Here is a 26,528-nt window from a genome sequence, read left to right as displayed (position 1 = left end):
TATGGATGGATCCCGCCCAAAAGTCCTGTCAATGTCAATCGAGATGAAAGAAAACATCATTTTTCGTTCACTCATTTCTGATTTCATAATTGGTTTGATTGGTTTGGTTTAGTGATGGGACTCGAATCGAAATTCTGTACTCGAATTAGTTCGAATCACCAGGAAAAAGTTTGAATGGTGATTCGAATTAGCCTTCGATCCGAATTAACTGATGATTCGAATCAATAAGGATCGATTTGATGATTCAAAGCAATGAAAATATACGAAAAAAATTTTAGCTCATATAAATTTTAGCTTATATAAAAGTCCCAAACAATACTTTGTTTTGCCGGTGCCATATTTTTTACCTATACAACACGGTGTTCAAGTTTAGTGTACCCACTAACACTTTATGTATAACACAAATCCAGTTAAACCCTAAACTCGATTATATATATATATATATATATATATATATATAAACTAAACACGATATAAACTTCAAAAATATTCAAAATCGCAATACAAACTTGAAAATATCCTAGTGGTCTCACCTGTAAGGTAGGCAAGTTCGCCGAGCAATGAAGATCCGAATAAGATAAATTGATTTGAATCAGAGAGTTGATTCGGATCAATTCGAATAATCGTAGGATTCATATCAACTTTTTGATTCGAATCAATTGGACAGTTCGAATCATCAATGAATCGAATCAATATATAATTCAATCCGAATGGGGTAATGACTGCGATCATTCGAATCATTCGAATTAAACCGTTAAACGTGATTCGAGTCCCATCACTAGTTTGGTTTGTTGAATTTTTGTTTGTTAAATTCATTGCAACAACATTTCAATTTATTTTGTTCTATTGTAAACTTCCCTTTAGTGTTTTTATTTAATCACGTTTGAGCGAAATTAAGTTTTCCTAATAGAATATGGTACTTAATGAAAGATATAATTTGTTAACAATAAATACAAAGTAGCATGTTGGTGTTCATCATCTACAGAATAACTGATGCCCTCCACTAGTTCCTTCTGCTGATCATTGTAACTTTAGGTAAGCACCTTCTATCAACATTTTTATCCATGTTTAGCAATGTTGCTTACTGCAAAGTGAGAAAATTGTTTGGGTTGATATTTAGTGAGGTTAAGTTTTAATATTTACATCAAAGATAATCTTTATCTACCTACCTTCTGTGAATATAGATTTTTTTTAAATCTTGTTGTATTCCGTCTATCAAACGCAAACATCACCTGACATGGGCATATAGAAGTAATGTATTTAAGTATTTCCTCTTTAAAAAAACTTCCACCGTTATCATTACAGGTAGAACTACAATATATTGCATACTCGTTGTTGCCCGCGACTCCGTTTGTGTGTTATTGGAAATACGAAGGTTATTGAATTTACTCAAATTTCTTAACATATTACAGAGTATTTGCCCCTCTTTTATTTTCGCCAAAAGAATCATCAGGTTGAACAAACTTTTGTGGTGTCTTTTCCATAATTCGGATGACTAAGCTGGTCTATAGTGGTTTTGCATTAGGTGTTCCAGATCTTCGATTTTTATATGCTACCAGAAAATGCTTATCAAGTTGAATAACTTTTGTTAAGACATCATTTCCATAATTCAGATGATTTAGCTGGGTTTTTATCATTTGATATCAGCTATTCCAGATTACAAAATAAATTATACCTTTTAGCTTGGCACCAGTTGGCTAGGCATAAGAGCTATACAACAAAAAAGTTTCATTTACATCCGTTCAGCAGTACCGGAGATTAGCGTGGTGTACAAACAAACATGCAAATAGACATAAGTACCTTTTTTTTCAAATTGATGCTTGGTTACTATTTCTTCATCATAATAAAGTATTTTGTTGAAGATATACTCAATTTACAGACAATTTTTTTTTTACTGTTTTATAAGTATTGATATTACACTAATAGGTATCGTTTTATTAATCATTGACTGAATAAATAAGGTTCATTTCAAAATTATTTTGATCATAAAAATTCTACAAAAAGCATAGGTAACTCCATTTTTTTAAATAAAGGAATTAAATTTTTGAAAAATGTCCCTCTATTTCTATTTTGTATTTCCATAGAAATAGTATAAAATACCCATCAAATTCTACCAATCTTTCATCATTCATTTGATTTTTGAGCAATGCTTTATTGTTGAGGGAAAACAAAGTAAGGGATTGTGTCTTACTTTGATCCAATATGGGCTGGGTACCCCTACCAGATTGTGGAGGTCATATTGAATTTGCTTCATGTAAAAACCTGACTTACACACTCCAGGAGTATGGTCACAAGCAAAACTGTGGTCCTTACGGACTGGCAACCAGCTTGAAGATAATAAATAATAAACAATGCTTAAAGTAGGCAGCTTCAATCTAATAATGGAAATAATAGCTTTTCATGCAATTTCACCGTACATGCCTGAATTTAGATGATTTTTAGCACAGGGTTTTTACTCTCTCACTAGACACAAGTAGTAATGACTTCAAGCTTGAACATCTCTAAATCTTTATGGGAGTGATAAAGTGGGGTTCCCTCCCATGCCCAAAATAGGGGAGGATAACCCATATTTTCTGGAAAAACTAAAATTACTGTCAGTAAAATATATTTTTACCAAAGAGCACTTTTGCACCATGTAACATAATAATATATTATTTTTATTTCTAATTCCTTAATTTTTAACAATATCTGAAATTAAAATGTTGTTGTATGTTACAGGAAAAATGACAGATGAAATTGAAATAGAAGAACATGACTTACTGGACGATCCCACTGTCAGGAATGTTTTTCCTGATATTTCAAGGTTAAAACAGGAAATTTTAGACTATGACTATAAAGAAGGTATGATTGTATTTGTTTTAATATGAAAAATTTATAGTATTCCATGTTGGCTAAGATGATCTGGTAGGTGGACCAAACAAGACATGAAAAGATGAGAGAGAGAGATGGCTGGTGACGGAGGACAGCCTGTTTTGCAGTCGATAGATTTTCGCCTCTTGAGCCAAAAAGTCCTGTGTTTGATTCCCGGTCAGGTTATGAAGAATTCAAACTTTTTGTAATTGGTCTGGTTCTAGGCCTGGCACTTTATAATAAATGGAAATGGAATATAATTTCTAACCTGTTAAAAGTTTATCTTGATGCAATCATACTTTTGCAGGTACAGAATCTAAAGATCACAACCCTACAACTTCTTCATCAGATATTCATGAGAGCAATAATGCAGAAAGTTTAGAAAATGACGTAGAAACAAATTTAATTGTACCACCAGGTAATATTCAAAACTTTTTTCCAAATAGACAACATGATGACTTTACAAGGGGGGATAAAGGCATTGAAATGAAAATATGTAAAAATAAAATAATTTTAGGTTCCAAACCTATAAGTCCTGTTTGTAGCAAATCAGAAGATTTCGAAAGAAATATAAAACCATATTGTGCAGTGGTAGCTTTGGAAGATTTTGGGTGTTATTTGAGAAGAAGTTTACGATATTGTAACATGTGTAAAATTCTCTTTCCCACAAATTTAGATTACAGTAATCACAAAAATAATTTTCACATTGAACAATTGACTGATACTGAAAATGTTGAAGTCAAAGTTAACCTAAAAAGTGATGAGGATAAAATTGACCAGCAGAAATATAAGGAAAATAAAGTAAGAAGTGGAGAAGAAATTCAACAAAAGTCTGACCAAATGCTGACAAAGTTAGATAGAGAAAATGCAAAATGCCCTATATGTAAAAAACTATTGAAATACAAAAGAAATTTAAAAGTACATTTAATGCAAGTTCATAAGATGACAGAACAAACAACTTTAGAAACATTACAAAAGAAGCCAAGGCCACAGCCACGGGAAGAAATTACAGCAGTTTTAAAGCGCAATGAATGTTTTCATTGTAAGAAATTATTTCGTTCACAAAGTTTACTCATTGAACATATTTATAGTATACTACAAAATACAAAGAATGATCCGAAACAAAATTCTAACAAGATACTTATTGGTAAGAAAACAAATAATGAACAAAAGATTAATGTAGTGCCAGAAAATGGAAATAAAAACTTAACCGATATTGAAAAAAGCAAATTTTCAAAAAATCAACGCGTCAATCTGAAAACTGTGCAGCAATCAAAAACATTTTATATATGCCAATTTTGTTTCATATATTTCAAAACTACAAAAATTTATCTACGTCATATGACAATTAAACATAAAATGGTGAAAAATGTTCAGATGACCAAGGTTGATTTTGATCCTAAATGTAAACACTGCCCCAGAGTGTCGGAGGACGTGGATATGTATAATTCCCATTTACGCAAAAGACATCCCAAAATAATACAAGAAGCTATTGTATTATCTAGAAAGCAATTGCTTTGTAGAAGTAATAAAGTAAGAATTCCTGTTGTATCTGAAGATCGCACTAGTTATTATACATGTGATTATTGCTCTTTGTATTTCAATACTACGAAAAGATTGGTAGGGCATATGGCAGTTAAACACAAAGTGATCAATGTACCAAAACTAAGCAAGATTGTATTTGATCCAAGATGTAAATATTGCAATAGAACATACTCGACTGCAAAACATTATAATAAGCACCTACAAAGGACCCATTCTGCAAAATGCAATCAGTCATATGAAAAATGTAATTCGACGATTACCGATGATATGAATAAAAATAAACAAAATCTATCCGACATGAAATATTATAAATGTAATTTTTGTGGTTTGTATTTCAAGACTATGAAATTCTATAGTCGGCATTTATCTCTTAAACATAAAATTACAAATATACCTAAGGCCAAAAAGGAAGAATTTAACGCGAATTGTAGATACTGTTCTAAAACATCCAACAGTATAATACGGTATAATGCTCACATGTATAAGCATCATTCTGCATACTTAAATCATGCAGCGGTAAAATCGACAGCATTGAAATATAATGTTAAAAAAGTGGTAATAACCAAACCCAAAATATTAAAGGTTCACAATAGCAATAAAGCAGAACGACAACATCAAACAGAAATACAGTGTTTTAAATGCTATTTTTGTCCTTTGTTTTTCATGAGTATGCGATATTATGCTAAGCATATAAGAGTGAAACACAAATTGAATGTAATACCTAAAGTTAAAAAAGTTACATATAACCCAAAATGTAGATTCTGCCCTAAGCATTTAAACACTGCCAAATTGTATAATAAACACATGAATATGCGCCATTATACTGAATTATCTAAATTTTATGAGGAAAATAAAAATGATGAACATATAAATGTACAAAATAATGTTAAAACGGCACCCATATCACAAGTTAACCGATCAGATGAAAAACAATCAGAAGTAAAACGATTTTATAGATGTTGTTATTGCTCATACTATTTCAATTCTATAAATATTTGTAATTCACATATTGTGAGAAAACATAAAGTGGAAAGTGTTCGTGAATTGAAGAAAATTGAATTTGATCCAAATTGCAAGTATTGTCCATTAGAATCCGTCGATGAAATTGCATACAATCGACATTTACATAGCTGTCACTGGAAAAGAGTGAACGAAAATTTCACAAAGCGTTTTAAGCATTCACGTCCTAAGAGTTTAGAAAAAAATACAGAGGATAAATCTGTAACTGAACACAAGAACAAAACGCAAGATGTTCCCAAACCAATGGACGAAAATTCTCACATCATTCCTATAATCAAATCTGCACTATTCAAATGCCATAAATGTGATATTCACTTTTTAAACATTAAAAGCGCAATGGATCATTCAAATCACATGGAAATGTTGGTTAATTGGAAGTGTTTAGTTTGTAACCGAATTTTCAAAGATTGCGATAAAGGGCTGCATGAAAAACAACACTTGTTTTCTGATATATTTACTGTTTACGATCTGAATACAGCCAATATTTCAAATATTCTATATAAATGTTCTAAATGTGATTTGCACTACGATGAAAGTGTCGATAATCATCACCATGAATGTGTCTTAAACCTAAGACAGTGTTATACTTGCGAAATATGTAAAATTTCCATGGACTGTAATGCTAAGATCTGCCACGAGTATAATCACAAACATCGACATTTAACACCAATAGACTTTATTATCATTGAAACTGATGTATTATATGATGACAGTACTAATCTGCAAATGAAATTGAATTTTAACAATGTTCATAATAAAGCTGATCAAGTCGAATATGGGATAAGTAAATTAAAAAATAGTTTGAAGAGGAAAATTGAAAATATCGAGACTTTAGACACACAAAAAAAATTAAAAAGTGATAAAATTGCAGAATGTTCTAATAATGGATCAAAAGATATTTTTGATGGAAATTATTCTTTTGAGGTTGGCTCACATCAACGAAAATACGATAGTATGTTACTTAAATTATCATTTTGTGATACTTGCAAGAGTTTTGTAAGTATAATTGGGCAAAGGCGAAAAGAACATGCACAAGGACTCTGTGAGAAACTACCCACACTAGTTTGTAAAGATTGCGGACTTCGACTTAGTTGTAAAATGTTAAGCACTCACAAACAGTTACATAAAAGAATAAAAAATTTGCAATTGCAGCATTTTAAATTCTATGCTTTTAATAGTGGTAAACGAGCCTTGCCGCCTATGCCACAATATGAAAAGTGTAAAATATGCGATGTAAACTTTATATCGAAAAGTACACTTGGACAACATGTCTGCAGCGATAATGATTATAAAATTTGTGATATTTGTAACATTAAGCTTTTTAAAGAAACTTTTCATTTACATATGGCATTTCATAAATATAATATGGATGAATCGAGTTCAAATTTAAAATCAAATAATACAGTAGCATGTAAAAAATTGCCTGAAATGAATACACAAGAAGAAAATGTTTTATTTATTTTGTATGGTTGTAAAGTTTGTGATGTTTACGTCGATACATATGACCGTTTGATAGAACATTGTCAGAATCATTGCCTTAATAATTTACCGACATATACGAAAGAGTGTAAAGTTTGTAATATAACACTTGAAGACAGTTCTTTGAAAACCCATATAAAAGCACATGAAAAATTTGGAGTTCCTTCTTATGATAAGCTTAATTTTGATCCCTTTTACTTCAGATTTGACAACAAAGTTTGGTTGAATCATGTATTTGGGTCGCATCCTAAATTCAAGGAACTAGACATTATTCAAAGATCTCCTTACCGATACGAGCATAGATTTAAAATGGATATTCTTCAAGAAGGACGATTTGATTTGACTTTATATAAATGTGATAAGTGCAAACGATATGTGGAACCTGATGTTATATTTCATCATATTGAAAACTCCTGTTCAAATTTGCGGAAACACACATGCCCCATTTGTCATCTGGATTTTATTTCAACGTTTTCATTAACGAAACATAAAAAAACTCATGAGGATCCGAAAGTTACTTTTAAATCTTATAGGATCGTGCAGTTTAATAGGCAGGATGATGCCAAACTAAATGAAACGTTTTTTGGTCCACCTCAATTTTATGTTTTACATCAATGCAGAAATTGTAATGGCGTTGTTGATCGCAGTCATAGAATGGCTCATGTTTGCCATGAAAATGGGTTAAAATCTTGTATGGAATGTGGTCTTTTGATAACTGCAGATATTTATGAAAACCATATTGCAAAACATAAGACTTTAGATAGTTTTATTTCAGAAAATATGAAAGTAATTTTGTTTGGCGAGCAAGAATTGAACAATAAAAAAATTGATTCTACTTCTGTGAGTACTTTTAGGGGAAAAATACATGACTACTCTTTTTATACATGTCGTAATTGTCACGTTTGTGTGAAAGATAGGAGATCAACTTTGAATCACATGTGCTGTTCTAAGGGTTCACGTATAGCTTGTTCCAAGTGTGGTTTATATTTTTACGCTTATAGACTTTTATCCCATACAAAAAATCACGAATCTGATCCTGATTTTGTTTTGGACAATATGAGTTTTATTGAATTTAATCCATCTATGCCTCAACCCGAAGACGATTTCAAATCAAGCGATGAAATGATCGGCCAAGAATGCGCAGTTGGCGTTGATGCAAATGAAAACGATGAAATTAAAAGCGATGTTGTTCAAAATACGTCACAAGAAATTAGTCTACCGACTGCATTAGATCATAATAACCTTATTGAAGGTGAAAATACCGCGAATATTTATAATTGCACTTGCTGTGGTCTTCATTTCTTAGATAAACCAGCAATCGTTGAACATATAAGTCAGTGTGAACCTAAAGCAAAACAAGCAAAGCAAAATTGTTCTAAATGTGGCCTTCTATTTACACCAAATGTATTATTTAAACACTTGCTTACTCATCACGGTGATAGGGAAATAAACTATAAATTTAATATAGTAAGTGAATCTAAGTTGTCGTCCTAGCTCCATTTCCTTATAAGTCTACTTTGAAGTTTTTAATGAGGTTTTGTAAACAAAAAAGGGGTAGACTAATGATATCAATTTTTTCTTGATATGAGTTTTAGTTACAATAACCTACCTATTGTAGGTATAATTAGTATTAAGTTTTGTTATTTTATTTGTAAGAAATTTAGAAATTTTATCACGAAATGAATGGTTAATTTTAATTGAAGTTAGGAAGTGATAATGTTATTTCGCTGATATTGAATGTAGGAAGTCGTCTGGTGCTAGTTTCATATGCGTCAGAAGATCAAATGTTCATACAGAGGTGATTCTAGATGTGCGTTTTATTCGCCTATTGTCAAAACAAAATCTGACCCTGTACTAATTCTGTTGAATATTAAGTTGACTTACCTTTAAGTGTAATATTTTTTAATAGGGTGTCTTTGTTAATTAATTATGATAAGCTATAAATAGTATTATTAATTGCTAGTTTGGATTGATTTAGTTAAGGTATGTTTTATTTGTCATTTATCATTAGGTTTATAAGGTACCTGGTATCCCTTACGGGGTAGAAAGAACCCACAGACAGATCAGTTCGTTCTATATTATATAGGCTTAAATATCAAAACAATGGCAAAACTTTAATTTGGAGTTACCGGAAATGAGCGACAAACATGCAAAATTGGGTACTTATGTGTCAATTTATTAAATAGCTTTTAAGTCAAAATTTTTATTTAATAAGCAATTATTACTTGCAGCAAATTTTTGTTCCAAAAACAATACACTTATTATACACTCTTGTATGCTTGAATTATGCATTGCCTTACTTTACTTAATTATGCCAGTTTAGATGTCAGTGATGTATTTACATTTTTTACATCCTAAAGAGTAAACCGGTGTTTAAAAATGCTGTAGCAATTAAAAAAATACTGTTAAAACTACAGATAGCGTGTTAATTCTTCGTTTCTTTGTAGAACAATAGTTGATGACTATTATTATAATATGTAGAAATATTACAAATCTTTTCTTGAAAATTCAATACTTTTTATTAAGTAATCTAAGTGTTAATAATTTTCTTGTGTTGTGTATATGAACTCTGAATATTTTTTAAATAAGTTTTTAATGCTATTCCGATCATTTATGTCGTTGAAAGCAAAAGTTGAGTGCTCATAATTACACAATAAATTATGGTACATGGTGAAGTTTTATTTTGTTAGCTTTCTCTCATCAAACCAATCTTCACAAACCAGCACGGTCGTCTTGGCCTTTACAGCATCAGGTGTATTGTAAAACCCATTTTCAGGTAACATTATCTATTTTATTAGGTCTGCAACATGCTTAATTAATGTTAGTGGTTTATAAACGCCCAGTATGGGGGGCCACACTGGGCTTAACCAGACTAGACTGACAGACTAGATTGGTATAGAAAAACTTTACAAAGCGAGTATCTGTACTGGATATTCTTACATATACCTAAGCTTGCGAAATCGCCGTTAGTCCCGTGAGATACAAATATCATACATGACATATGTATGATATGGTCACGTCTATATCCTTTGCGGGGTAGACAGAGCCAACAGTCTTGAAAAAAACTGAATGGCCACGTTCAGCTATTTGGCTTAATGATAGAATTGAGATTCAAATAGTGACAGGGTGCTAGCCCATCGCCTAAAAAAGAATCCCAAGTTTGTAAGCCTATCCCTTAGTCGCATTTACGACTTCCATGGGAAAGAGATGGACTGGTCCTATTCTTTTTTGTATTGGTGCCGGGAACTACACGGTACATACAAATATCTATTAAATGAAACCCAAATTGACTGATCTATCAACGCACAGCCGATTATTACTACTACTACTGGACCGACCGACCAATGATGGTATGCATCCTTATTTAAAGGTTAATTGGAAATTTCCGCGGGAACGGGGGGATTTCCGGGCGCGGGCGCATTCTAGATAATATATTTCGTTCCGTTACTTATTGCATTTATATGCAATAAAATGGAACAAAAAATGTTTTTTTTAAGACTTAGAGACAGGTAAAAAATGTACATTATAGGGTATATCATATCATATGGTTTGACGATGGTAAATTAAAAATAAGTTATGTAGCGTAACGTACAGTCAGTAGTTGGTTTGGGGTCCGTGTGGGTAACATTGGTTGTGATTTGTGGTGGTATGTTGACATTGACATTTGAGGTTGACATTGATTTGACAATTTAACATTGACAAAGCGACTCTGAAACTGGGAAATAATTTATTTCAAATAAACATCACAAACTAAAAAGAGATTATGATAAAAATAACCTCTTTCATTACAATTTCGGGATTTTCGGCAGTCATCAATAAGCACATAATAAAATAGATAATGTCAACTGAAAATGAATCTACAGATCAAAATGCCGCGGATCAAAAAGCTAGAGCTATCCTCAGGGAAAGGTTTTTAAGAGCAGTTAGCCAATTTAGCGGTGAGTTTATTCTCTACTTTGCTTGGATTTCCCTTAGTGACCTTAATATGTACTGATCATTCATTGCCACGGATGGTCAAGTTGGAAAATAATATTTTTTAGATTGTCCCAGGCCTAAGATTTGTACTTAAATGCATTTGTGATTTTTTATTTAAAATAAAGTACCTACATTAAATTAGTAACTATGTTTTCAATAATATGAGTTACTAACTTACATTTCGGCTAGCTCAATCTACCACCTACTTCATTTGCATTTTTTTTGTTTAATAACCAGAGATTGGAATAGGTAGATTGATTTTATGTACTTGCATCATGAATTACCATAGAAAGCATAACATTGGAAAGCCCCTTTTCCGGGATTCCATTTCAGTACTTACACTTACAGTAAACTACATTGTCCGCGGGTAACAACTACCACTAATATATTCTTCATCCCACTTGTAAAAATTCCGGATTATTTTTTAATAATTTACAAATCCCGCAATCCCCGAGGCATGTCCAAGTCCATATTAATATATATGTTTCAGTTCATTGACCCCAATTCAATCTACCTATTCCGAACTCTGTTAATAACACATTGCTTACTTATATATTCATCTTGACATTCAAAATAAACCATGTTTTTTTAAACAACATATTATATTGAACAAACTATACATATTCCCAATTTTTTTTAATAAATGTAAACTTTCCAGGCAAACCTTGCAGTATGCTCACATACGAACATTCAAAATTAAATGGCACATTCACAGCCTGGAAACCAGATGGTTCTGATATTCTTGTGAGCGACTTACAAACTCCTGCAGGTATTGTCATTCCTGCAGCATTGTTACGTACACCTGATATACTTGCTATACATTTTGAAGGTCCTATCCAGTGACAAAATCTAGATTTAGTACATTTAGCATGTAAATTTGTGATTAATCTATTGGTTATTTAAATTTTTATCAGTTAAACTTAAGTTAGATTTAAATTTTTGTATTCATAAAGTACATATTAAAGTTAAATTGATATTTTTTATTTAAATATTTTTTATTACATTATTGTAAGTAAAAATAAAACAATTCTTAAACCTACCAACCAAACAAGCTTCAAAACTTTTTGTCAGAATAACAAATTCTAATAAAATAAATATAAGTTACTACTAAGCTACCTATCTTTTTTTAAACCCAAAATGATTTAGGATGGATACCTATAGGTATTTATATTTATCTATGAACCCATTAAAATATTACAGAGTAACTAAAATAGCTTCAGTACAAGGATGCTATTATATTCTATACCTATGGTGATTTAAGTAATAATTCAATACCTGATTGTTTATGATTAGTGTCCGACCGAAGGTCTATTTTTGGCCGAAGCCGAAGCCGAAGCCGATTAATCGGCTATCGCCACAACCTTCGGCCGAAGCCGAAGCCGAAGCCGAAGGTTTATATTCTCTCAGCACTCAGTAATTAATTTTGTTCAATATTGTCTACAAGCTACAATTAATATTAAAATCATTTCAAAACCTCAATATTGAAGGTTTATATATTGACTGTCTCATATAGAAGTTGATGATATATCATAGAGGTGGTTGGTTTAGAGATAAACTAGCTGTTGCCCGCGACTTCGTCCGCGTAAATTTCGAGTTGAATTTTAATCATACAGTCAGATACAGACAGACAAAAAATGTAAAAAAAAATTCTCTATCCATTTCAGTCAAAATATTAAATGTACAGAAAAAATATTTTTACCGTTTTATTATATGTAGTATTTTGATTTTCAGTTTTTTTACATAAAATACTCAAACAATACAAAAAAAAATATTTTTAATAATAAAAAATATCTTGTAATTCTTGGGATTCGAACTTGGACCGCCAACTTCACAGTCTCACGGGCTAACCACTGGACCATCGAAGCCGTTGCGTTGGTGTCGAAATTAAAGTAGACTACATACATATGGTCACGTCTTTATCCCTTGCGGGGTAGACAGAGCCAACAGACTTGAAAAGACTGAATGGCCACGTTCAGCTATTTGACTTAATGATAGAATTGAGATTCAAAAAGTGATAGGTTGCTCGCCCATCGCCTAAAAAAGAATCCCAAGTTTGTAAGCCCATCCCTTAGTCGCCTTTCACTTATATTTATATGTTATAGGTATAATGCCGTCGTATAATGATAAATGACTTTGAATTTTTAATTTCGTAACTTATTTGCCGGCATACTGATGCCTTGAGTTTCATTCAAATGTCGATAACTTTTTTTTTTGTGAACCGATTTTGATGAAACAAACTTTAAATGTTATTCTGAGTTAAAACAAAGCAATTGGTGAAAGTTTGAAGTAAATCGGTTTAGTACTTTCGGAGATAATCGTGATCATACATACAGACAGACAGACAAGAAATTAAAAAAAAATATTTTTGCTTTCTATTATTCATTCTAAGTGTCCCTCTATCCATTTCAGTCGAAAATACTAAATGTACAGACAAAATATTTTTACTGTTTTATTATATGTATAGATAAAAGTTTGTGATTTACCTACTGGTAAAAATAATGATTTGATTTCTTACAAAAACACTCGTTTAAATACACGTACGGACTTGTTTTGATGCATGCAATCAGCAATGTGATATTTTGACAGTGACTCCCCGCCGCCTCATGACTTTCGTAACAGTTCGTTCAATCTCGACGGTCGCTCGGACCTTCGGCGAAACCTTCGGCTTCGGCCGGATTTTGGGCCGAAGCCGAATGTTTCGCCGAAGGTGGATTTTTTGGCCGAAGGTGGCCGAAGCCGAAGCCGAAGCCGAAGCTTCGGTCGGACACTATTTATGATATAAGTTTTAAAAATAATAAGTACATGGTACATTGACATTGACTATTATGGTTTTTTTTTTTATTTTTAACAAAATAACTTACTTTCCCATTCATAATATTATTGAAGTAGGTATTTGTTCGTATTCATGCAATTTATTAATATTAAAAGTTTTGTCTTTGATGGTTCACACCAATTGATTTTATTTACTTGAGGTTGGCAAAGAGAGCGTAAACTGGAACATAAACGGGTAAGGCCTAGACTAGACGCACGTAACATAAACGCAGTTTCCTTAAATCGACGAGCTTGCATGAAGAACGCAAGGGAAATCTGTATGGAAATTAGTCAGCCCCTACCCTTGAAAAGGCGTGTTTTAAGTACGTATGTATTGAAAATTTTATTTTTTATGCAATCAATTACCTACCTACGATACCTACTTACAATGATATACAACATGTGCCTTGGTTTTAAAACAAACTAGGTGTTGCATGAAAATTCGCTCCTGTTGGAACTTCAGAAAGAAATAGCATTTGTGTGCCAATTTTCATCAAAATTGGTTTTGTAGTTTACTTACTTAAAAACAAATTTTCGACGAAGATGTGTCAAAGATTCACCTCCACCAGATTGGCAAGCAGGCAATCTCAAAATTCCGGTGTGTGATCGTTACCTCTAATTGAATTTTTTCCGCTTAATCAATTGCCGCGCTTCGAATGATCGAGCCAATAGGGTCGCGTCGTAGAGTTACTTTTTTCTTTTATTGTAGAGCACGTATAATGCTTGACTTTAATATAAAATGAAGTAGAAATTGATTTTATAACTAAGAATAATTAAATCTACTACCGCTTTTAAGGTACAAGTGTAGAAGAAGCAGCGAAACAAACTACACTGCAACATTATCACTGGATGTCAATTTACAAATGCTCCTCCTCCTTGCGTCGTATTCCTCGTTGCCTAGGGTCTTGAGCTCGGCGTTATGCGTTTCTCAGAGAATCCTGCCATTTGTTCTTGTTATGGAGTAGGATATGCAGTGAGTGTCCAGTTTTGTCAAACTATTTTCTATGTCGTTTGGCATCAAGTATGCCCTTAATAATTACCTAGTTGTTCAAGATCTCTTTTGAATCTTCTAGCCCTCCTTCCTTTTTGGACATGTGGCTAAAAAACTCAATTGTATTTATTATGCGTTAAGAATCTAATCGCGTAAAAATTAATGCAATGAAAATATTAATTTTGACAACGTACATATATATACATAATGTAACATATATATTAAAATTAATATTTATAGGTAACTAAATTCCGAGAAATACCATAATGCGCTCTGCTCTTACAGTTCCACACTGGTAGCCAATAATCTCTACGAGGCATATGCGCGCTCTATAGAAATTAGCTACTTAAAAGAGTTACAGGAAAAACGGGCGAAACGTACCGGATTATCAGATTCCGCCTTCCAGATACGATTGAATGTTAGAATGGATGGCGGCTGGAGGTAATCTATTACGTGGGTAATTAGGTAGCTTTTTTGTTAGCTAAAAGTAATGGATCGGTCACATTGACATGGTAAAATAGCTCTGTGGGATTTGAGAACTATATCCATATGCCAGATGAATTAATACACCTTCATAGAAGTTTTGGGCTTTGCATTTATTCGTGAAACGTTATCGTGAAACGAACTTCAAATGACTTTATAATAATATTTGGTGCCGTCCGTAGAAAAGGAGAACCGAGGTTAATAATTTTTCCTGAAATTTCTGCAGGATAATTATTTGTAAGTACATATATAACCTAAATTCATACAGAATCATGGTCAAAACATGAGCGATACAAAAAAGCTTGCTCGTTCGTAAAAAATCTGTAAAATAAGAAGCAATTCTAGAACTTTGTTTAGATAAAGTTTGAAAAAGAATAGGGTCGGGGATTCGGGATCCTGTGACCCGCTGACGGCCCCTCGGCTCTCGGTACTTATGTGGCTGAGCTCGACTCTGGTGTACCTGTTGCTCGATCGATTGCCGCCACGCTTTGTATGGCGCACACTCAGCGGGCTTTTTACCTCGCCCGCCCGTTATTTTCTTATTGACACATAAATCCAATATTTTGTGAAATGCAAAGTAGAATTGTAATGGGAGTTCCCGCGATTTCAGTGATGTTATTTGAAAAAATACTAATAGTGTGACGCAAAAAAATATATAAAATTGGTTTTAATTCAAAATAAAAAATGTTATGACATTTTATTATCAAGGCAATATTGCAAACAAACTTGCTTAATAAACCCTTTAAATGTTGACATCTTCTACTGTCTTCCTCATTATTATTGTCACACTATAAGCACATCATTTACTAAATCGAGGACGTCATGATAAAAGATCAGGGCCCTAAACTGACATGTTTGTATCCACAGTGATGTATGTTAATTATTACCTCTGATCCTGGATTAAGTTAGGTTTTTAAACTATATTACTAAATTTATAAGCATACCATCGGCATGAGGAATGGAAATTGCCATCTGTAATGGGTGCACTGTGCAGCGAACTCCGTCGATCGTTACGTGCTCAACTTAGAAGTATTTATACATGCTTCGTAACTTTTAATGGCGGGTTTTTAAAAGCAACCTTTTCACGTAATCTTTCCTCTTGACGTTTATTCTAGGTTATATCATCAATTCTCTAGAGAGAGAGAGTGCGTCTTTGACGATTGGTTTCTACACGAAGCGACTTACGGAGGTCCGAGGGTCTCCTCCAAATTTCAATTTTTGAGTATGACGCCGTCTAACTCATAAACCCTTATTTGCCTTTGAAGGTATGAATTTTACATCAGGTTTGAAGACATTGTCGTATGTTATCAAAACTGCAGTTCAGTAACATTGTAAGTTTTATCGCAGATCTAATACTACCTATACTTTTCACATTGTAACGAGTTATAAATTTCTGATGACCCAATTCACGATCGTGGTCATTGATGGACCCAAGACTCCTCTGCAGAGAGATGAGACGAACGCCAGGAGGATGATTAACTTTCATATGTTAATTTGTGCCGGGTATACTTACGCGTTGGTTTGTAAGAAGATGCCAAATCATTTCTTAGTATATATTATATGTAATTTGATTTATTTGGACCCTGAACTTTAAAACTAACAACAAATAATGTTAAATATATGTAATAGAGTTCCAATGGTTGAACATAACTACTGAGATTTAATGTGTATTTTAGTGCGCCCGCGGAGTCCTCAATAAATTTTTCCCGCCGTTCCCGGTGGAAGCGTGTCGGTAATAGATAATAAATCCAGCGGATATACACCTGCGGAACTGATTCATTTGAGTCATATTAAAGGATTTAGTATAGCCGATGTTACCTGTAAGGATAATGTTAGAAAGGGCGTTTCAATTTATGTTTAACCAATATATTATTATTAATTGCAATGTACGTAACGACTACAACATTACTCATGATTATAATTTTTAAAGTTATCTCGGTTACACCTATGTGATGTTCGTAGAAGTTCGTAGACAAGTCGTAGAAGCTGCTACGCAAGTTAAACTGAATATTTTTATTAGGTATAATGTGGAGCAATTTTGAGAAAGTAAAGTCATTTCATCACATAGTTCACAAGAAAATTCCAGGTACAGGAACGTGTATGTTTTAAAACACGTACTTATGTTCTACAAAAATTATGAAGCTACAGCGTAAAATCGATGAAATATGAGATTTAAATAGTATTCGTAGAGGTTCGTAGACAAGTCGTAGGTGTCGTAGAAGTTGTTAAAGCTGCTATGTAAGTTAAACTGAATATTTTAATTCTAAATTGGAATAATTTTGAGAAACTAAAATTATTCCATCACATATTTCAAAAGAAAAAAATCTAGATGTAGAAAGGTGTACAAAACTCATTTCACTACAAATACGCAGCACTTACTTAGGTAATGAAAAGCGCAGTTCACAAAAAGGTAACAAGAGAACTATTTACAAAATTCCGGGACGATAAAATCGCGTTATTTCAGTGATAGACCCGAGTAATGTGGCAGTAAAGGCTTCATTCAATAATGCTAACACGGAAACCTCATCGTTTACGCGAGGGCGCGGTATATGGGCCAACTATACGGGGAGAAGTGGGATTCTGTTCACGTATACACTTCAGATGAGAAGGTGCGAACAAAACTATTTTTTAAACCTGAATACGCGATCAAATAGTTTTACCTTTTCTTAGGCTTTCGAAAAAGTAGATTAGTATTATTTTCGGTATGTCGGTATCGCCAGTGAATGACGGTGGTTTATTCATTATTTAACTTACGGTTTTTTGATGTATGTAACTACTTAGTCTATAAAATAATCTAAACGGTCGATATCAGGTAGACAGTCTTCGGGGAAAAACACGCGTTCACTATTTTTTTTTACCCAACACGAATTTATTTAATACACATCACCAATGTGATGTCTTTAGCAAACCTAAAGCTTGTAAATCGAAAATACTTGTAGTGTTGTAGTAGATGCACTAGGATGAGAGAGAGAGATTCGATCAAAAATCTATTAAAATTGGAATCGTAAACAAAATTTTACAATTAAGATAAATTTCAGTTTCAGGGAATGAAAGGAAATTAAGCCCAGAGGGTCTGTAACGGCGGCCATTACAAAGATAAAAAAGGCAAGATTATAGCAACGTTGATGGCAACACCATTAGACCCTCATTAGGTGTTTCGTAAAAAGCACCTACAATTCAATGTCTCGTGTTCGGGGACAACTTATTTATAAGTTATGAAAGGACTCGTTTCCCGCCCTTTGTCGACGAAGTTCACGCAGTTTTTGTCCCAATCGAATAACAATACGTTATATCATCGTCCCTCGAGTCAAAACAGTTGTAAATAAAATAATAGTTACCGAATCTTTCTATTGCTGGAAATATTACAAGTTTACTTTCACATTTTATCAATGTATCTATTGAAGGCCGTTTGGAAGACTTTGGGTTTCTAATTAAAAAGGATTATTAAGCATAGAAATACTTATAAAATGTTACCATTTTTTATGACTAGAATGTAGAACAAAAATAATTTTTATCCTGTTTTTTCTTACCAAATGTTTAACAAATATTGTTACACATATATCGTACAACATTTATTTATGCATCAACATTCCTCGTTTGGTGAATATTGCATACTCACGCGGCAAAGCGCCTACATTTAAAATTGTTTCATTGGAGGCAGATGTAGCAGGTATAACAGCACTCTCGGCCATTTCAGATAATGACTGCAGAGAAATGACTCGCTCGATGGAACGTGAGCCACTGTCCTCGAATTACTACTATAAATGAAATTGCTTTGTCACTTATTGCACTCGTTTCTACTACGTTTAATTTTAACGAGCTCTCCAAATGGACAAGGTCTGTTCTCTGCTTCATGCAAGTTTCATGAACTAGCCCGTCATACTAATATCACTAATCTACAAGACCTTCGTATTGTCCACTAAGTTATTTGTTTATAAGTTTTGCTCAAGTGTAATTTTAAGCAAAAAATATTCTTTATGTTACTTGATATTGCGACAACATATTTCAACTGGTATTATTGTTTCTCTGTACATGAAGTCAGAAATTCCATACGATTATAATATCCTACACTTTCGCATGAGGCTATAGCTAATATGTACTGCTGTATTTTATAATGCTTTTGTGTTATATCAGTTTTGTGAACTAAATAGATAAAAAAATTAAGTATGTACCTATATATATTAATAATTCCAACTTATCCTCCAGTCATCATATTTAACCGCAACAGCTACAAATTCATTTAAGTTAATCGAGACAGATGAAATTTGGTAAATCTGGCTTTTAGAGGTGCTCCGAGCCTTATTTCAGTGAGGCGGAGACAATGTTTGCGAGGCCCCGACCCGTGTGAAATTGACGAACTTGCCTCGTCACGTTTGACAAAGTTAAGCTCCTTTATTTAATTTCTCGTCTCATTTCAGCAGCGCGTCATTATATCCATCGTTTGAGTTTGGGGCGATCATTCAGAATGATTGCGGATTTTGAGTCCTGGTTTATGTATTAAGCTATCTGAGAGCGTATTTTTAACTCTTAGTATAGCTAGAAATATAAACTCCTTTAAGGTCGATAATTTTCCTCTTTGTTAATTCTACAATATTTTTGTTCTCATCCACGTGTCTTCGAGGAAAACTGCACTGCAAAGAGCAAATAAAAAATAATCACACGAGATAAAAATGTCATGCATAAAGTTCTTCATATCGCTCGCCTAGTAAAAGAGGGGCGCAATTCGAAAAATGCGATTTTTGGGAATAGTGTGATAAAGATTTGACTTACGCCGATTTTTTTTTTAATTCTTATTAACTTCACCATTTTTAACGCTAGAGTTTTGAAATTTTGTATACTTTATTGCAGGTAAGTTTACAACAAAATCATAAGCAAAATTTTTTAGCATATTTAAATTTAAGTAAAATATAGCTTAATTAAAAATAACTTTCTAATTTAGGCCTTTATTATACTTAATGTCTGTATTTATTTAAGGCAAATTTGGAATTACGACTTTTTAATATAACAGTTTAAAACATTTAAAGGTCCTATTTCAAAATAAGACTATACTACTCATAGATTCTAACATTAAATAAGTTTAAATGCGATATTTTTACAAAAATTTATAGTTTAAAAAATTTTACTCATCCAAAAAAGAACAATAATGCGTCAGAAACTTCTTTATTTCTTATAAAATGAAAAAGAATATTAAAAAAAGCGAATACCTATTCTTAAATAGAACCAAAAAGCAATCAAACAAATGCAGTTGTGTATTTATATTTAGGTGTAACAGAAGATATGCTTGATAAAATAAAAATACGTTGGAGTTGAAGGCTTCCTAATGCCCAGAAGGATTTAAAATATTCAATTCTTTTACTACCATTAATTTTTTCACAACATTTTAATCTACATTTTTGAGTACATGGTGGCTTAATTTCCCGAGCAAGAATTTGTTTTTTGGTATTAGTAGATGTGTATGCTTCTCCTAAGTTTCGTTTGATCTTTTGCTGATTCTGCTTCCACCTGGTAGGGTCGGCTTTACGTTTTCTTGTTAATTTCTTAGATGTGGACACTTCAGCTATGGTTTCTGTTGCAGAAGACAAAGATGTGGTGGTTGATAAACGTGGTCTACTTCCTTGGTTATAGGTAGGATCATTGTCGCTAAGATCGACCTCACTTTCTCCAGAGTTTATCGGTGAAACATGATAATTTACTGCAGGGGCTCGACGTGCAGGCGTCGTTTCAATATTATTAAAATTGAAGGTGAATCTGATATCTGAATTTCAGGTTGTTTGTCTTGAGGTGTTACAGATTTTTCTCTATTTATTGGTGTACCACTACGGGATGATGAACTACTACTACTACTGCTGCTGGAACTAGACGACGAGCTGGAACTAGTAGAAGATGCCCTTGATCTCATAGATGTAGATGCAATAGTTAAAGTGGTGTCAGTTACGAGAATATTGGGAGTAGTAACTATCAGAGTTATTGAATTTTTCAAGACTATTAGATATTGTGTCGTCATGTTTTGGCGGACTACATGAAGGAATATTCTGTTTTTCAATAATATCTGAGTTAACATCTGAAAAAAAAGAGACAGTGATTGCAGCATATCACTCAACTTATAGTTCTATTAGGTTCAGAACTATTTAAAAGTAGCATTCATGTAAAAAATCGCATCAAAATCAGTCTCTTAAAAACAGATAGGTGAATCTATGTTTAACAGATACATAGGTACATCAAATCACGCCTCTTTCCCGGAGGGGTAGGCAGAGACTACCTCTTTCCACTTGCCACGATCTCTGCATACTTCCTTCGCTTCATCCACATTCATAACTCTCTTCATGCAAGCTCGGCGGTTTCGGGTACTTTTGACCTGACCCTTTACCAGGACGTCCTTAATTTGATCAAGATATGTTCGTCTAGGTCTTCCCACTCCGACCTTTCCCTCCACACTCTCCTTGTATATCTGCTTAGTCAACCTGTTTTCATTCATCCTCTCCACATGACCGAACCATCTCAACATACCCTTTTCTATTCCTGTAACTACATCTTCTTTCACATCACAACATTCCCTTATCACCCTGTTCCTTATCCGGTCACTCAATTTCACACCCAACATACTCCTTAACGCTCTCATTTCCACTGCATTTATTCTGCTTTCGTGCTTCTTTTGCCATACCCAACGTTTACTCCCATACATTAATGTCGGGGCCTTTTTGGATAGTTTCTGACTGCTCATAAAGGCTTGCAAAGCTCCATTCACCATGTTCCCCGCGTTCACTCTCCTTTCAATATCACTATCACACTTGCCATCTGATGTAAACTTTGATCCTAGATATACAAACTCTTTCACTTGCTCAACTTTTTCAAGATTTTTTAACAGGTAGGTGTATCCAATTCAACCAAATAAGGATAACAAAATTATAAATAAGCAAAATGTATGATAAATAATAATGCCTAATAATTTTAAATCCAACCTTATCTTTTGAACCTGTAGTTTTTTGTATGATTCGAGGCGGTGGAATCGACGAATTTAGCATGTTCAAAATTTTTTGTGAACACGGCGACTTTTCTTAAAATATTCTGAAAATAAATTCAAAAATATCTTCAATATTTATTATTTAGTTAATTCAATAATAGTAAATTTAAGAATAGTGATATATGTATATCATTTTATATTTAAATTGAAAATGAAATTGAAACTAGAAATTATATTAAAGTAGTTGAGTAGGTACCCAACTTTGAAATTAATTAAAGAAAATGTACCATATAAAGACATAAATTTAAATCTGCTCCTAATTAATTCCTACAATTTAGTGGTACATGGCATCATTCAGATATATTTACGAAAAATATTTACTATGTTTGTATAGTAAGGGATTAATTTGAAATAACTCCACAAATCGAAAACTATTTTGGTACTAAACGGATCTTAATCGAAATGAGCCTTTGTAGTACAAACAGTATTTGTAGTACTTACCAGATTATTCATGATAGACGGGCCTAAATCGAAATCGGCTTCCACGCGCGGCGTGATGCTTCCACAAATACTGGCGCCTTACTAAATGGGCCTCTTTCGCGGGAAGAAGGACGGAGGAAATCCTCCGTGTCAAAGAGACACAAATTCAACGCTCGTTTGATTTGAGCCTTTATTCTTTTTTTATTAAATTGTGGTGCTAGAACTGTTTGTTTTGGGCCGATTTATCACAAAAAGTCGAAAACGGAAAATTTTGAATTGTGCCCCTCTATTACTAGGAGAGCGATATATTTAACCACATAAATCATTAACACATAACCGCACTGGATTACTTTGTATGTTTGAGACTTAGATACGGTATAGCAAAAGTTCGGAGCGCTCTCATTCGAGAAGTGATTCGAGATAATCCTGTGGAAAGGACGTCCCAAAAATATTTGGTCCTTCGGCAAATATAGAAAATGAAATTTCCAATGTTGTAAATTTTGATGGTATATTTTTAGGTAGAAATAGGGCTTCGAGGCATACTGGCTGGGGTTAAATCTCCCAAACCCCTCGGTCTCTCATGGAGAGAAAAACACTTATTTACAGGAATATTTAATAATAGTGTTCTGTTAGTAATATTAAAGTTTTAATAAGTGAAGTGTATCGCGATTTGTTTTTGATATAAGCTATTAGAAAGTTCGTTCAACAGCGCACCGATCTTTTCCAGGTAGAGAACTGTTGTTGTAAGTTCAAGTCAAAGTTTGCTACAAATATTTTTCTCTAGAGGGTATCATGGAATCAACAATATTTATTACAAATAAATATTTTCTGGAAATGGGTATTTTTAGTGTTTGCTTCGAAGTGAATGAATTATTTAAAATAAACTTAAGATATTTGTAGGTACGTATTAATAATGAGACTTTCGGTAAGGATTTCGTTTGACATTTTCTTATCGTCTCAACTTCGTCCTGAGGTATGTAATCCTTAAAATTGTATTCAATCTAATTCATGGATTGAAGCAATAAAACAAAATTACAGGCATTAAAATAAAGTCCATCATTGAGCGAAACTGTGAAATTATGGAGTCCTAAACGAGCTAGCAGGTGATTAAACTAGAACCGAACAGCCATTCCCGCCAAAATGCTATTTTCCCGAATGACTGAAACATTTTAAATGTCTCGTCAACGAGTCTGGCATTTGAAGCCGTAAATTACATTGCCGGCCAGTCTTCTCGACGCCATTTTTCTTTGGCCGAGCTAAATTTGATCTCTTTAGCTTGTTTTCTGTAAACTGATTGCCTCCTTGCTTGTCGCTACTTTCTGAAAGGCTCTGCGGATTAGTGAAATGAGATTTAATATTCATAGTGCAGCAGATCGCTAATATTTTAGTCAGAAGAAAGTCGCATCGCATCGCATCTTTACGATTAACAGTGTCGTGTGGTTCCTGGTACGAAAGAATTGAGCCACTCCATCTTTTCCCCATGGATATCGTAAAAGTGTAACTATTTGAATCCCAATTCCATTTTAAATCCTTACAGCCGAACGTGGCCTTTCCTGCTTTTTAAGACTGTTGGCGCTGTCTACCCCGTAACGGATATAGACGTTTTAATATGTACGTAATATGTTACGATTTACCACCTACTTCTAAAAGTAATAAGTGAAACTCTTACAGTCCGCCGTCTATAATAATAAGTCTAGGTAACCATAGTTACCAATTTAATTCCTTTCCATGAGAGGTGTTAAGGCAAAGGTTTTAGAATATTGAAAGTAATTTCCCACTTCAAAACACATAGAAGTTTATACGAGTACAGTTATTTGGCCCAGTGTACATATCTTCAAACAGTTGTGTTACAAATTAATCTGCAGCTGCTTTATCTACTAACAACACACCACGCCGTGCGGCGACCCAAAACTTTAAATGAGCGTTGTACAGCCACTCTTAATTAATTTGCACGTTTTGCTTTGCCGGTCTGAGAACAAGCAATATTTTTAAAACCATTTTTTATTACGAGATAGGGTGAAGTCACCATTAAGAATTAATTTTCACAAAGGAATTTATTTAAAGTTAAAGAAATGTTGGAATTTAGATGAATTTTCACCTAGGAATAAAGTAAATTTTGGAAATCACTGTCTTGATTTTGCTTTTGAATTTTTATTTATTTGGCACTAATTGTATTAGTTTAAGAAAACATTGCTTATCTGAAATTTGTTAATATTTTATGAAAAAGTACCTACTCGTACGTTATATTAGATGAACTTATTAAAGTTTCTTAAACCATTTTAATTTGCGTATATCTAATGCTTCAATTATAGTGCTGAAGTTTTCCCTAGTGACTATTAGGGGTTAAAAAGGTCTGACAAGATTACTTAAGGACGAGTCAAAAGTCTTATTTCTACTGACAAGGGTATACTCGGTATCATTTTTGGGGTCATGGGTTGGATATAAGTTAGCCAGATATTATATTCAGTCAAACAACAACTAAATATAAAGCTTTCATGCTTTTTTTGTTGTAGCTATTATATTTTTTTTTTATTAATATTTATTTACAATTTACAAATATATATAAATTTATTTATATTTTATATATACATATATATGGGTGTGTGTGTATATATATATACAATTATAATTCAATAATAATCAATAGGTTCTATAAACGTGCATAAGTTGACTATTTGTAGTATGTGGGCTATACAGTATGTTTGATAGCGGTCGTAGTGTCATAGCGGTGTATTTGAAACGTGTTGATTGTGAACACCCTGCAAGTGATTTATTGCTTATCACCAAGGATTAAGAATACTAAAAGTGACATGTTTGTAATACTTTGATGTAGCTAAATAAATATATCCGGGAAAACTCCTATTAATAGTATTAGTACATACATAATAAAGTAAGTTGGAAATTTGTTGTTTTACTATGTCGCGGTGCCTAATATTTTTGCTTTTATTTGTGTCTTAACTGTCGCTTCCTGCAGAAATTACAGATTGTGTCGTTACACAGAACATTAACCACGCGGACACTGGCGGAGTTTTGTGGGCAAAAACTGAATTTCGCAAACTTCAGATAGGCTCCTAGGGCGGCAGAGGTTGAACTTTAACGAGGGCGGCAAAATTTCTACAGTCGCCGCCTTGTCGCGAAGCTTTAACGGAGAACTTGGAAACGAGGGAACGTTAACAAAATAAGGCGTTCAATTCTTCGTAAATATTGATTGAACATAGATTTGATGAGTTCATTAATGAGGTTTTTGTGCAGGCGAAAATAAACTTATTGCGGGCGTTCAAGTTTCTCTCTCTCTTATTTAAAAGTCAAATCAAAAGAAAACCATGGTTCAGTTTTAAGAAGCAGGGACTAAACATACAATATGGTACGTTACAAACAAACTGTCTAATATTTTTCTCATCTATCCATGTGTGTACCGCCGAGTATATATTATACCTAATATCCCAAAGTCTGTGGTCCACTTTTATCGAGCATGTGATTGTTCGCTGTTCATTCTAAAACTCTTTTGATTGAATTTTGATGTAAGAACTTATTGAAAAATTGAGCCGTATAATTGTGGTATTTGCCTGAAACAAATTGAATGATGAAATGAAATGTGTCATCTATAATGACGATAAATGTCATTTGTGGTCATTTGGTAAGCATAATTTAACGACATATTAACCAGAATTAATATTTTATTTATAAATTGGGGAGTGTTATACAAAATGGAAATTGTCCATTCAGCCAAGCATACGAGATTCATTATAGACCATTTATACCACAATTTGATTTTCATATTATGACAACAATATAAAAAAAATTAACAAATACTTATAAGGAATGTCACACATAATCTGATCAGTGAAGATTGGACACAACGCTTGCTTTGGAAACAAGAAATAAGTAGACTATTATTTTCTATATCTTTAAAATTACTAAAAGGATATGAAT

The 26,528-nt window shown here is 33.1% G+C and overlaps 3 protein-coding genes across 9 annotated transcripts; 2 read left to right on the top strand and 1 right to left on the bottom strand.

Moving 5' to 3' along the window:
- Positions 1 to 777: 777 nt before the first annotated feature.
- On the top strand, positions 778 to 8,432 carry LOC106142618 (zinc finger protein 423). Of its 3 annotated transcripts, XM_060946785.1 has the most exons (4): positions 1,066 to 1,375; positions 2,719 to 2,841; positions 3,158 to 3,268; positions 7,098 to 7,255. In XM_060946785.1, the coding sequence occupies exons 1-4, from the start codon at positions 1,255 to 1,257 to the stop codon at positions 7,118 to 7,120; spliced, it is 378 nt and encodes a 125-aa protein (XP_060802768.1). In that variant the 5' UTR covers positions 1,066 to 1,254; the 3' UTR covers positions 7,121 to 7,255. The 3 variants fall into 3 exon arrangements, with proteins under 3 accessions (XP_013199898.2, XP_060802768.1, XP_060802767.1); XM_013344444.2 differs by lacking the exon at positions 1,066 to 1,375 and adding an exon at positions 778 to 1,035 and having other exon boundaries at positions 3,158 to 8,432; XM_060946784.1 differs by having other exon boundaries at positions 1,125 to 1,375; positions 3,158 to 8,432.
- Positions 8,433 to 10,571: 2,139 nt separating this feature from the next.
- LOC106142422 (gem-associated protein 7) lies at positions 10,572 to 12,524 on the top strand. The gene is made up of 2 exons (XM_013344169.2): positions 10,572 to 10,832; positions 11,528 to 12,524. The coding sequence occupies exons 1-2, from the start codon at positions 10,733 to 10,735 to the stop codon at positions 11,710 to 11,712; spliced, it is 285 nt and encodes a 94-aa protein (XP_013199623.1). The 5' UTR covers positions 10,572 to 10,732; the 3' UTR covers positions 11,713 to 12,524.
- A 7,323-nt stretch (positions 12,525 to 19,847) lies between these two features.
- Positions 19,848 to 22,931, bottom strand: LOC132902311 (integrator complex subunit 6 homolog). 5 transcript variants are annotated; one of them, XR_009657089.1, is made up of 3 exons: positions 22,617 to 22,926; positions 22,114 to 22,219; positions 19,848 to 21,027 (listed from the first exon to the last, which is right to left on the bottom strand). XR_009657089.1 is itself a non-coding variant. In XM_060946864.1 (2 exons), exons 1-2 carry the CDS (start codon positions 22,174 to 22,176, stop codon positions 20,844 to 20,846), a joined length of 435 nt encoding a protein of 144 aa, XP_060802847.1. In that variant the 5' UTR covers positions 22,177 to 22,924; the 3' UTR covers positions 19,848 to 20,843. The 5 variants fall into 5 exon arrangements, 2 of the variants coding, with proteins under 2 accessions (XP_060802847.1, XP_060802848.1); XR_009657088.1 differs by having other exon boundaries at positions 19,848 to 21,215; positions 22,617 to 22,924; XR_009657087.1 differs by having other exon boundaries at positions 19,848 to 22,219; positions 22,617 to 22,931.
- Positions 22,932 to 26,528: the final 3,597 nt, after the last annotated feature.

This window comes from Amyelois transitella, chromosome 12 (assembly GCF_032362555.1).
Source record: "Amyelois transitella isolate CPQ chromosome 12, ilAmyTran1.1, whole genome shotgun sequence".
NCBI lineage: Eukaryota > Metazoa > Arthropoda > Insecta > Lepidoptera > Pyralidae > Amyelois > Amyelois transitella.
Note: the sequence above shows the minus strand (reverse complement) of the source record. Positions and strands in the feature narration are given on the sequence as shown.